The sequence below is a fragment of the Carassius gibelio genome, chromosome A18 (genome assembly GCF_023724105.1).
Source record: "Carassius gibelio isolate Cgi1373 ecotype wild population from Czech Republic chromosome A18, carGib1.2-hapl.c, whole genome shotgun sequence".
NCBI lineage: Eukaryota > Metazoa > Chordata > Actinopteri > Cypriniformes > Cyprinidae > Carassius > Carassius gibelio.
The window spans coordinates 4065202-4078727 of NC_068388.1; the positions used below are offsets into that span (position 1 = coordinate 4065202).

General features: G+C 34.4%; 1 protein-coding gene and 1 long non-coding RNA gene across 4 annotated transcripts; one reads left to right on the forward strand and one right to left on the reverse strand.

The window, feature by feature from the left end:
• The first annotated feature begins 1164 nt into the window (after window positions 1-1164).
• On the forward strand, window positions 1165-7416 carry LOC127933777 (ceramide synthase 2). Of its 3 annotated transcripts, none has more exons than XM_052530738.1 (11): window positions 1165-1339; window positions 2575-2742; window positions 3013-3130; window positions 4039-4157; window positions 4274-4331; window positions 5140-5190; window positions 5422-5514; window positions 5752-5880; window positions 6345-6451; window positions 6530-6683; window positions 6792-7416. In XM_052530738.1, exons 2-11 carry the CDS (start codon window positions 2579-2581, stop codon window positions 6900-6902), a joined length of 1104 nt encoding a protein of 367 aa, XP_052386698.1. In that variant the 5' UTR covers window positions 1165-1339; window positions 2575-2578; the 3' UTR covers window positions 6903-7416. The 3 variants fall into 3 exon arrangements, with proteins under 3 accessions (XP_052386698.1, XP_052386699.1, XP_052386697.1); XM_052530737.1 differs by having other exon boundaries at window positions 1173-1416; XM_052530739.1 differs by lacking the exon at window positions 6530-6683 and having other exon boundaries at window positions 1170-1416; window positions 6798-7416.
• A 1896-nt stretch (window positions 7417-9312) lies between these two features.
• On the reverse strand, window positions 9313-11762 carry LOC127933778 (uncharacterized). The gene is made up of 4 exons (XR_008147565.1): window positions 11663-11762; window positions 11488-11578; window positions 10098-10201; window positions 9313-10025 (listed from the first exon to the last, which is right to left on the reverse strand). It is a non-coding gene; the product is annotated as an uncharacterized LOC127933778 (long non-coding RNA).
• Between the last annotated feature and the right edge of the window lie 1764 nt (window positions 11763-13526).

Consider the following 13526-nt stretch of genomic DNA (forward strand, 5'->3'; position numbering starts at 1 on the left):
CTGCATTATCACATACGGGGCTTTCCCCTAGTAAAACTATCAAGGAACTATTTTAAGGAACCGATACTAAAGAGGAATTTTCTCAAGAATCAAAAGTCATTAACTGAAATGTTCTAATTTTTAAACACATAAAAAGCATTAATAACAGTTTTCAATATCCTATAAGAATGTGTACAGGATTCATACGGGATCATAATTTAGAACCAACACTAACGTAAACTGATAAAAAGTAAAAACTAGATGTAGTTACTAAAAGCACCAGTATGAACCACTATAATAATAAGATTTTAAAAGGAATTAAAAGAACAGTAGGATTTCCATTTAATTATTTAGCAGACGCTTTTAGACAAATCGACTTACAATGAGGACAACAGAAGCATTAGACGATAACAGAAGATTTCCTTTATCTATCCAGTAAGACATGCTCTGATAAAGATTACACAGTATCCAGTAGGAGTTCAAGGATCGTGTAGGATTTTCAGTTTGATTTGGTTCATTTCCATTGGAATCTAAATTGCACCACAGAAATTCTTTAAACGCTTTGCTTGCTAATGTACAGATTAAAATACCACAGGGGGCACTAGCAATTTTAAAATCCTTAATTTTCTTTAAATGACTTTTCTTTAAATGAAAAGGTTTTAAATGGGCATTTTATCTGACTGTTAAGAATAAAAACACAAATTACAGTATGTGTTCTAAAAGATAAAGATTCTGGTTTGTGCTTTGCTGAAGTCCTGTAAAAAAAAAACAATTTTCAGTTGGATTCTGTAGGATTTTGGCTAGAGTAAGTAGATGCTTTCATACCAAATCACTCACAAGTTACAGAATACCACTCACAGAGTGTTCCTGTAATTCAGTTTGCATATTAATAATAATAATAATAATAATAATAATAATAATAATAATTAAAAACAATGTTAAGCTTGACCACAAGTCGTTCTGAATAAAAGCATGTCTACCGGATGCATAAATGTAAATAAGAACTAAAACACTAACTGCCAGTAAGAATGTCACAACAAAGAGAACATTTCTCTAATTAAACCTGTGAGTTATTAACTTGTTTAAGGCATGCAATATTTCAAGGTTAATGTCCTCTCTCTCTCCTTCTAACTCTGCCTTTCTTTGACTGTACCTGAGGTGATTGTGGCCCCTCCCATATATCCAGTTCTCTGGCCCCCTTTCAAGACACACACAGACAGTTCAATGAGCTCTTTGTGGGGGGTTGAGGTATGCAGTGAAAGTGTTTGTGTGTGTGCATGAGAGGGAGAGAGTTTCCTTGTTCTGTTAGTACCTAGTGGATTCATCAGGACTGGCACAACTCTGAAGGATCCGCTTAAAGGTTTGTGTGAATTACGAAAGAAAAAGCAGAGAGTGTGTAAAACAAGAAGAGGACACAAATCTGAGAGGGGAAAGAAGGTATGGGTGGATTTGTTTCTGTTTGGCATGTCTAAGGGGACGTTGTGTGTATGTGTTTGTCATGGTAACAATAAACTGTCAGTACTTACTATTTAGAATACATGCAATAACTGGAGCTACACTGCTTTATCTCTAATAAAATACGACTTGCCTTATGTGTAATACAACATTAATCAGATACTATTGTTCTGTTGAGCTGCCGGCTTTCCAGACTGGGTCACTTGGACTTGTGGGTCTGAATGACTTTATGTCCAGATCCGTACTGCAGCTGGATACTCCCAGTGAGATTCATAAATGGCTCTTCTTAGAGCTGTTCAAACATGTTTTGGGCTCTTTTTCACAATCTGTTCCTGCTTATAATTGTAGATTTCAGTATTTGTATGCCAATTATCTTTAATTACTTAAGTCTGCCACTAATGTTTCTGACATTGTTAAACAAGTCACATTTTCCTTGTTGCAAAAAGCCTCGGGGTTCTGAAGGACTAAACGTGTGGTCCTGAAGTGGTACAGAAACTAGTAAACATAATTTTCCAGTGAATTTTGCAGGTGCCTGTGTTCATTTGTCTCTATTGTGTATTGTGCTCAGGTATCCTATTACAGGAGCTAATGCCTAACACTATAATAGCCTGGGAAAATGGACCCAAATATTCTATTCTGTCTCTATCAGTCTATCTATCTATCTAACCTGTCTGTCTGTCTATCTTTCTATTTATCTATCTATCTACGTATATATCTTATTGAAAAAAATGGTAAGCTAAAAATGGTAACATCTAAATTAACTGGTTTTAATATTAAGAAATATTATTTAACTGATCACTGTATCCACCTAATGCCTTGATTTATCTGTCCGTTTTTCTGTCTGCAAGGCCTATACATTTCATGTCTGTCAAGCCTTTTCTAAGTCTGTCTTGACAAACTTTGCTTTTCTAGTTAAAAATGACAGTTACATGAATTTATTTGCAAGTCAGTTCATTCCATTAATTCTTCGTTCTGCTTTCGTACATTTAAATTACAGATTTGAATTCCAATTCTGCATCATGTTTCCAATTCAAATTCAGAAACTGGAAAAGCATTCACTTTCAGATTTGATTGACACACATCTATTACTCACAAATATAATTCTAAATTCTGTAAATACTGTTATTGTGTTTTTCACAGGGCAATGCTCAGTGAGTGGTTTTGGTGGGATCGGCTATGGTTGCCGAGGCCGGTGATGTGGGCGGACCTACAGGACAGTGAGGGGCGTGTCTACGCCCGTGCGTCCCATTTGTACACCACTCTACCTGTAGCAGTCCTGCTGCTAGGCTTAAGAGCTTTATATGAAAGGTAGACACACACACACAAGCTAAATGTTATTGAAAAGACCATCTTACATCAGCATCAATTTACAAGCTGGTTGTGGCTGATAAGTGCTGGTGGAATTGTATATCCATGCTTTTCATCAGGAACACTGAGCTGGTAAAGCCAGTTATTCAAGGAATCTTTACTGCTTGAGCTAATTATTAAGTCTGGGGAAATGGACAGCTTTCAAAACACAACATATACTGTATTATGTGTTCTCATAATTGCTGAAGTGCACTCTCCCTCAATCAACAGGCTGATCGCGGTGCCAGTCGCTGAGGCTCTTGGGGTAAAAGACAAAATTCGCATGAGAGCGTCACACAACCCCATACTGGAAAAATACTACAAAACCCACTCTAAAAATCCAACACAGGTAACCCCTAAAACATGTATTTTTAATGCATTCATACAATGTATTTATTCTCACCAATCGCATTAAATCTCAGAACATGTTCGGATCACATTCCACCCTAAAATCAGACGAAAAATAACAAAAAATAAAATTACATTAGGATATTATTTTGACAGTTAAGCAAATTACCCCCAAATTCTTAAACTTTGTTAACTTCCATTTATACGTATTTTGATGACTGATTTTCTTATGGGAATCACAATTAAGAATAATTATCAAGTAATATATTCCATGTTTCTGTGAAATGTACCCTAAAAAATTCTGTACAGTGTATAATTATATACCTTATAATAAGTTTTATGCTCTCAATTATTGTAATAGTGTTGGCAATAAGTTAGAATAGAAGATTAAATATATAATGCATTAAAACACATGATTAAATTCAAATATTAAACCCAAGTTTTAAAATGCATTCGATTCTTTATAGGAGTAACCATGTACATACTATACTGTTTTATAATCGTAGTACAGTTATTTCTGAAAATATATAATGTCTTGCAATATGTATTACAAACACACTGGAAAAGATGGCTTTGAAAGGATTTTCATTCAGAAATTGATTGAAATTTCATTACAAAGAATGGCAAACAGCACACTGAATTAAATTTACAATTTTGAAAGACTGAAAACATACCTTGTTGTTAAATACCCTAATAATCTTTGTTTTATTTACAACTTTGAAAAACAATTTTTTAAAGTGTACCTTTGGAACACTTTTTGAACACATTTGTAATGCATTACAAAAACAGGCTTCAGCAAGCACCGCTAATAGAAACATATGTCCTATTCATATGTATATATGTAGGGCCAGGACATATTGACATACTAAGTCTGTGTGCCTATAATGTTTGTGTATGTCATGTACTTAGGCAGATATAAAAGGTGTGTGTAAAAAGGTGGGCTGGTCGGAAAGGCAGGTGGAGCGCTGGTTCCGCAAACGGAGGAACCAAGACAGACCCGGACTACTGAAGAAATTCAAAGAAGCCAGGTATATTTACACACACTAAACAAACTTTCAAGATTGACTCATTCGTATTTGGCAATATTTGACATTTGGACCCTCTGTAATGTCTTTTATTAACAAAAGTATTTCCTTTTCTGTAGTTGGCGGTTTGCCTTTTATCTGTGTTCATCTTTCGGGGGAGTGCTGGCTTTATATGATGTAAGTGTTTGTGTGTGTGTGTGTGTGTGTGTGTGTGTTGTAACACATGCACAGATTCTCAGGACAGACCTTGAATCAGCATGTGTGTTTGTGAGAAATGCCTTTGGGGTAATTAGTAACATTTTCCCAACCGTGAACAGCGCCAGTCTGATAGAAAGATCCACAAACGGGGACAATAACAGGCATGGGCAGGCCCTGCACACACCCAAACACACACAGACATTAATTTATTAAGACAAGCATCACTATTACTATACTAACATATTATATTTAGGCATGAAATCCCATATCCAAGAATGATGGATGGGCTCTTTTGAACACAGAAATAAATGTGTTGTTTTGAAGTACGTACCAATAATTTACAAATTCACAAGAGCAAGCATACAGTTTTCACAGTGATATTCAGACCAATGGCATGTCTGTGTGTATCCTATGAAATTGCTTTTATACTATAGTTCAATAAATGAGAAGGTAATGCTAAGTAACTTACATTTTAGATGCAGTATTGACGGTTAGTTTGATTATTTTTGCTCCACCAGGGAACTGTTTTAATCAAAAGTCGAGTATTTCCGAATAACACACACCGTAGTATTTCATTCCTATTAAATTAATCAATGTTTTGAACGAATCTGTTGATTCAAAGATTCATTCACGTGACGCCACCTACTGGCGAAACGATGCAACTACGAGGGAAAAAAAATCCTCATCTCGAATACACAGACTGAAATATTAATGTTTTAATTTTATTCCATGGGATTATTTGAAAAATAAATAAATAAACTCTGAATGATATTGTTTTGTGCGACAGAAACCGTGGTTTTATGATCTACGAGAAGTGTGGGCAGGATTTCCCAAACAAGTAAGTGTAACCTATGGGGGGAAAACCCCCCACTACAAAAACAAATATAATGTACGTAGCACAGTGAAAACCAGTCTGAAAATCTACATGTTGTTCTGGGAGGGTTGTGTTTGTGCAAGCATGCTTGTATGGTGGTTGGTTTTTAAATATGTTTGTTTTGTGTGTGTGTGTGTGTGTGTGTGTGTGTGTGTGTGTGTGCGTGTGTGTGTGTGTGTGTGTTTGTGTGTACAGTCACTGCTGGACTCTCAGTACTGGTATTATATCATTGAGATGAGTTTTTATGGTTCTTTACTGTTCAGTGTGGCTGCAGATGTAAAACGTAAGGTAAGGATGCACTATTTTCATTACATTAGTTTTATTTAACCTTCTCTAAAAGATTTTGTATATTAAATTATTAAGGTCACATCAAGGTCTGCAGGTAGCACAGCTATAAAACAGTCAGTAAGCAATAATTGTAAATAACTGAAAACTTGATGGGAATATGACGTTGCAATATCTTGAGAGATACTGTATGCCTTTCTATGTCAATGTTGCTCCTTTTCTCTCTGTGTCGGTTTGTAGGACTTTAAGGAGCAGCTGGTCCATCACTGGGCCACACTAACACTGCTGTCCTTCTCTTGGTGTGCAAACTACATTCGCATTGGCACACTGGTCATGCTGGTGCATGACACATCGGATGTCCTACTCGAGGTGAGAGAGCGATTAAACAGTGAAAGAAGAGTTAAAAATGTCTTAAAGGAAGTATAGTTCACCCAAAAATGAACATTTACCAAACCTGTATGACTTTCTTCTGTGGAACACTAAAGGAGATAATTGTATTTATAGTAGGATATATATTTTTCTATTTCAGCATATTATAGATGATCAAATTTGCATATTAGAATGATTACTGAAAGATCATGTGATACTGAGGACTGAATTAATGATGCTGAATATTCAGTTTTGCATCATAGGAATAAATAATATTTAAAACATATTATAATATGAAACAGTTGTTTTAAACTGAAATTATATTTTACAGTATTTACGTTTTAACTGTATTTTTGGTGAGCACAAGATTTAATTCAAAAACATTAAAAAAGTCTTACCGACCCCAAACTTTTGAATGTGTATGTATAGGGTGTCTTGTGTTGTTGTTTTTCTGTTTCTCTAAGTCTGCTAAGATGTTCAACTATGCTGGATGGGAGACGACCTGCAACAGTATCTTTGTGGTGTTCGCTCTGGTCTTCATGGTGACAAGACTCATTATCTTCCCCTTCTGGTAAGTGTGTGACAGAGATAAATGAGTGGGAGATTTTAGGGTTACGTTTGTTAAATTGTGTGTGTGTTGTGAGTACAGGTTGATCCACTGCACGTGGGTGTATCCTCTGGACCAGTTTGAACCCTTTTTCGGCTATTATTTCTTTAACGTCATGCTTGTGGTGCTGCTGTTATTGCACATGTTCTGGGCTTCCCTGATCCTCCGCATGGTCAAAAAGTTTCTTTTCGGCAAAGTGAGTATATTGTTCTTCATATAAAATAACTAATAAATCAGTATGTGCATTTTAGTAACTTTATTACATTTAAATAGCACAATATTAGTTATCTTTCATTCTCTTTAGCTGAAGGGCGATGAGCGCAGCGATGAAGAAGAGGATGAGGAGGGTTCTGACGAAGACTACAAACACACCTACTCTAATGGATCTGTTAACGGACTGTCTAATGGCCATTGACACGGGGAGACCTTCCACAAATAGCTTTTTGATGCCAAGCATGCATATATGTCCATATTGGACACAATTCATCTGTGAATGTTCATTTTTACATAGCCTTTCATATTAAGGTTTGTATATGTACAGATATTATAAATGAAATACAAATTATTACTCACGTTAACAGTGATTTAACGTTTGTAAACAACAATTTATGAATGAAAACTCGTCAGCATGTGCCAATCCAAACAGTAGCTACATTTATCCATATGAAGTCTCTTATTCTCATCAAGACTGCATTTGATCAAACATACAGTAAAAACTGTAATATTGTGAAAATAGTCAAATCAATGTAGAAAATAGTTGTGCTGCTTATTTTTGTGCGGACTGTGATACATTTTATCAGGATGAATAGAAAGTTCAAACAAACAGCATTTGTTTAAAATAGAAATCCTTTGTAACTTCAAAATGACTTTTCTGTCACTTTTGATTAATTGAATGCTTGTTTGCTGAATAAAATTATTAGTCTTACTGACCCTGAACATACTAATTGCATTCTACACTATGCACTATACAACACTGCATACTATAAATAATATAATATGAATATGAAGAGAAATATATATTGGTAAACACTATTAAAAAACTAAAAATCTCATTATTTCACTCAGATTCACAAACTGTCATTCTATAAAACAAGGCAGATACTCTAAGATACTCCTTGTAGCTCTCAGGTTGTTGATGTACTCTTCGTCATCAGGGTCAGGCTCTCAAACTCAGCGTAGGGCACAGTCTTGGTGACCTTTCCTGCTTCCTGTACAAAGGCCAGGAAGTCAGGGTTCATACCGGCTTCTGTCAACAGTTTAACACAAGAATGGTAATATATTCATAAACATCAATCATTCATGTGGTCAATGCAGTATTATTACTATTATAAAAAGTTTGTTGCAAGGGTGAAGCTCAGATAAGCTTATGCAAGAGCTTCCTAAGCGTATCTGTAAAATGACCTCTGTACAGCCTTTTTGGAAATTAATAGTACCATAAGTTTAACACTCAATATTTGTCATGTAATATTGACTGACACTGAATAAACTACTGCCCTTTAAGCCACAGACTAAATGATAGGCTAAGTGGCTCAACAAGAGCTGTGTCAAACTCTCGTTTGCCTCTATCGAATTTTCCAATATCACTCAGGAAAATGAAGCCGTTTTATTTTGGTCAAGCTTTAAATAAACCTAAAAAATAATAATAAAAAAAATAGAGAAAGATAAAATATTCAAAACATCAGCAAATGGCCAGAATGGAAACTCAATGTAGACGCGTTTACATGCAAGTAAAGTTTATACGTGGTCATGTAAACGCGGTAACCTTTTTTCTTTATAGGAGTAAGGTCATAAACGGCACCTGCATAAACCTATCAACATTTTTTTTTTGCCCTTTACCCCGATTTCGCGCGGCATTTGAACGCAATAACCCGCTTTCTGTCGGCTTATTGAAGTGCGCACGTGTGAAACGTGACAGGAACGCGAACTTCTTTATTGCAGATTTAAGTGCATCTGGACTGAGCAAACATTTTGCAGTAAAGAAAGAAGTATATATCTTACAAAAGCAGACTCTTTCATTACACTTTGTTTAAATTATAAAAGTGTTCTCCTCTCGTGCAGCAGAAGTGGATCAGTCAAAACGCTGAATTTATAACTGCACGAGGTGAGAGGATAATATGAGCTGTAAGTTGACATGTTGCAAGATTTATTTTAACATCGCAACTGACAAACATAGCTATGGAAAACGGAGTCAGATACGCATATTGTTCTATTTTGACGTCACATAAGTAACAGAGATCAACGACGTCCTCTGGAGGACGAAAGCAGTCCGACTGCTCTGTTACCTTCAGGAAGACGGCTTTTCTATTCTCTATTCTCGCTCATCTCCCTGGTAACAGCACGCATCTCATCAGCCCCAGCGCACGCGCATTCTCAATCCTCCACACCGCTTATGTAACGACACAACACGCTCACATAGCTACTGTATACCAACATGCTTTCCAGCCTCATCATTTCTGCTGTAAAGATAAATAGATAGATTGATTTTTAACTTGTTTTGAAATTACCTTTTAGATTTTTAAATACATCGTATGAGTTCAATGTCTGCTCCATCAGAGTCTGTCTGAGCTGCTCTTTTTGCTGAATACTATCAACCTTTAGATCGAAGTTCTGCAAATCTCTTCTTAGCTCTCAGTCTATCATGCACTGCGCCTGCAAAACATGCACCAATCAGAGCTCTGATTCCAATTCTGTGATTGGTTAATTGAATGTGGCTCACTTTATGAAGTGTGTGATTTAATTCAGTAGCGATGTGAATCTTTAAAGGATTTAACCTGACAGGACATCTTAAAAATGTAATGCTCATGGTGCAAGACCAGAGTGTCGGTTATGTGTACATTCATTTATGCATTAAACTATAATCAAAAGTGTCAATAAATATATTTATATTTTCTATTTAGAAAAGATTCCACAAAAATATGTAAATATAAAAAATGTGAAGCACGACTTGAACATTTAGTAATTATGCTGAAAATACAGGAATAAATTACTTTTTAAATGTAATATATTAAATATTAAAACAATTACTGTTTTTATGTTTGAACACAAGCAACTTATTTAAAAAACGTGTAAAAATCTTACCAACCTTACCAATTGGCACGTCATGCATGCATGATGCAATTAATCTGATTAAAAAAATTTGACAGCTCCAATTTTTACATTCAAAATGACATCACTTTATGAACAGGTTTGTGTGGGTAAGAAACATTCTGGGTGAATATTTATGCATTTTAATAAAACATTTTTGTGTGTAAGAAAAAGGCTTGTGCTAAGTTATTACCTTTATTTTCCTTTAGAGCATTGATTTCCTATTCAGAGAGACTATGTAAAGTTTCCCCAGACTGTGTTCTGTGCCAAAAAAAAAAAAAAACACTTTGGGTCCTCTCGCACGCGCATGTGTGTGTGTGTGTGGGGAACATACAGCAGGGCTCCCTTGGCTGTGTTATCCACATCAGTAACTCTGAGGGTCAGGCACGGCTGCTGTCTCAGACTTTGTGGGAGGTAGGTGTGGGCCGTCTGCTCAGAAATGAAGCTCGGCACCCTGGGTGATGTAGGCAGAGTGTTAATGAATTAATTTTAGTCCATGTGTGTGTGACAGATGAGTGTGGTGAACCTGTGAGATGTCCTGCAGGCAGTACAGCCTCCCTCTGTTCAAGCACCATGCACGATAATTGTTGGATAAGTTGTTCTCCATTAAAGACTTCTGAGATTTTTTCTCTGCAGACATAAAATGAAAACCTAAATAGCAAAAACACTTTGGCTTTACCAAAGACAAAATAGAAGCATGTGAATGGGTGTTTTTTGTGTGTGTGTAGTGGTAACAAATATGAACTAAACTGAACTAGAATGATTCTTTGCCGCACTTTGGGTTCAACAACACCCCTCCTTTTTTCCTGTAAATGTAACTTGTGGTTTTTTTAGATGAGTTATTGATATTTAATTAGAGTTTCTGGTAGCATTTTAGATAATGGCAATAGAATACAGACAAACAGCAATCTTGCAGAATTTTAGATCGGTTTCAAGACAGGATAAGTGAAAATGATGTTGAATGATTAATCATTTTTGTTTGTGAAATTGAGGTTTTCTGCTTTAATAATTTTCTTTCTTTCCTTGTCTCTTTCTTTTCCAACAACATAGTTCAAAAGCTTTTTTTGTCAGCTGAACCCTTTTGACCTTACATTTTTTTCTCAAAAACCCCAAAATACTTGAAATACCTCAAATACTCAAAATAAAGAGTTCAAGTTAATATTTCAATAATTTAACAACACATTTGCATGCTCACCATTTTCTGATGCCAGTTAATGGTCCCCAAAATACAGGTAAACAACTCAAATGTTTAATCTTTTAATAAATGTTTTATTTTGATTAGTTTTCATTTGAAATTATTTATTTTAAAAACATAATTTTACATTTTGTATAAATTAAAGATTAGCTTTTCATCAAATCTTGAACCCCCTGCAGTTCCTTCTCAAACCCCCAGCTTGGGAAACTTTCATCTAGCAGGTGCTTTTACCTAAAGCAGTAAAATCAAAATGTAAATGTATATATATGTATGTGTGTGTGTTTGAAATGTATATTTTTCCCTTCAAATATTATGTTGGACAACACAATTGCAAGATTCTAACTGAGAACTTTTATGTTTTTATGCTATTATATTTTCTAAAGAAAATGTGAGTGGTACTTGCAAAACTGGCCATCACGATTATTAAGTGCTTGTGGGTAGTTGCAAATGAGTTGCTATGTGCTTGTGAAGGTGTCCAGAGTGATTTTTTTGCATGCATATATATACGGCTGCCAAAGTTAAAGATGAGTAGTTTTGTTCAAATCAGTATGAGCAATAATAACAGTGATGCTTTCCTTAGCAAAAACATTGTATAAAACTACAAAATGCAAGTGGGGATGTAACCGCTGTGACCTTCTAAAAAAAAAAATCAATGAGTATGAGACAGAAGGGGAGAAAGAGAGCGTTTAGTATCTGAGTCATGTATGTGTGTGGGTTTTACTTAGTGTGGGGAAGAGTTCTCCTGTAGCGTGGAGGGACACTCATGGGACTGACAGACACAGCATTCTGTTCTAATGACAGCGCTGGGTGAGCTTCAGAGAAACCCTCACAATGTTATTACTCAACACAAACTGAGAACAAAAATGGAACAGAGCGAGAAAGAAACGGATACTGACCTTGACAGATGATCCACCATAACCTGCTCAATTACTGCATGCAGTTTCCTCGTACTCACAAACAATTAAACAGGTCATCCAATCACATTAATTGCTCCCATAGGACTTCTGGAGCATAACAAACACCCTCCGCCAGGGGGAGACAACAAAACCATGTAAAAGATGTTTGGTCTGAATGAATGGAGGTCAACAAACTAAACTGCTTTTGTGTGGAAATGTTTGAAAAAAAAATCGGAAATTGCTTTTGTCAGGGAACATGATAAATGTGTGGACAAAAATTATATATATATATATATATATATATATATATATATATATATATATATATATATATATATATATATATATATATATATATATATATATATATATATGTATATATATATATATATATATATGTATATGTATATATATATATGTATATATGTATATGTATATATATATGTATATATATATATATATGTATATATATGTATATGTATATGTATATATATATATATATATATATATATATATATATATATATATATATATATGTGTGTGTATATATATATATATATATATATATATATATATATATATATATATATATATATATATATATATATATATATATATATATATATATATATATATATATATGTATGTATGTATGTATGTATATAAATTGTTTTTGTGTAAGAACAATAAATGTGTGGGAAAAAAATATAAAATGTTAAAACATAAAATATTAATTTCTTTGTGTGTAATAATTTAAAGCACAATAAAATAAAATATTACTTTTGTGTAGAAACATGATAAATGTGTGGACAGAATAATATGGAAATAGTTTCAAACTGCTTTTTGTCGAAAATTTTAATAAAATAAAATAATAAATTGACTGCATATTCAGTAGCATCCAGCATGTTTTCCATGACATTCCTTTTGGAATGACAAGGACTAATTCATAAAGTTTACAAAGTGTTTTTGTGACGTAAGGGTGCTGTATATGATTTATTTATAAAGTGAACATGATCCATCTTGTCCATTGTGCTTATTTCATTGAGTTTATAGAGATCTCCCCACACCCCTCCTCTTGCTGTTTGGCTTGCAGTACAGTGTTGGACTGGCTGTAACTGGGTTGTGCTGTGATTTTACAGGTAAAATGAGATCAATCCAGGTTGAGTTTGTGACTGGTCAGTGAACTTCTCTGTTTCTGGACTCTGTGGTTCAGCTGTAATGATTCTCCATGATCCACAGCAAACACCTGAGTCCTTCATCTTGGTCACAAAAAACGGGTGCGAAAGGCTCAAGATGCTTAATCTACACACTTGTAGTTATATACAGCAGGGTTATTATAGGTAATTATAAACCATACAAAAATGTTGTTAATTGAAATAAAATTTAGGATATAAAAAAAATGTAACGATTTATTATGTGGGGAAAAAACATAACAACATAAAAAATAAAAAAAAGCTCTGAAGCTCTGAAAACATTCATTGTAATTGTACTGTAGAAAAATATCAGTACTTCAAAATCATTCTTCTTTGTTCCACTGAAAAACAGACCTATATGACATGATTGTGATTTTTAGATGATACTGTCAGTTCTCATGGGACAATCTTGAAATGCTGTTCAAAATGACATGTATATTAATACTAAATCCACTTGGACATTATTTGCTAAATCAATAATCTACACAGCATCATGTCTTGTTTTGTTATCCCACCTCCTCCTCCGTGTCTTGCAGGGTCTCTAACTTTAGTGCTGGAACTATGAGATATTTAATTATTAAATAACTTGCATAAATAATTAATGAACAACTCATGGTTCTACAGATAAATATTGTACAGCTCTGAAAAAAAAAAAAAAAAAAAAAACATTC

Coding starts and splice junctions, on each gene's coding strand:
- LOC127933777 (XM_052530738.1), top strand. CDS start 2,579: ATGCTCAGTGAGTGGTTTTGGTGGGATCGGCTATGGTTGCCGAGGCCG. Junction 2,743..3,012: donor TTAAGAGCTTTATATGAAAG/GTAGACACACAC, acceptor CTCAATCAACAG/GCTGATCGCGGTGCCAGTCG. Junction 3,131..4,038: donor ACTCTAAAAATCCAACACAG/GTAACCCCTAAA, acceptor TCATGTACTTAG/GCAGATATAAAAGGTGTGTG.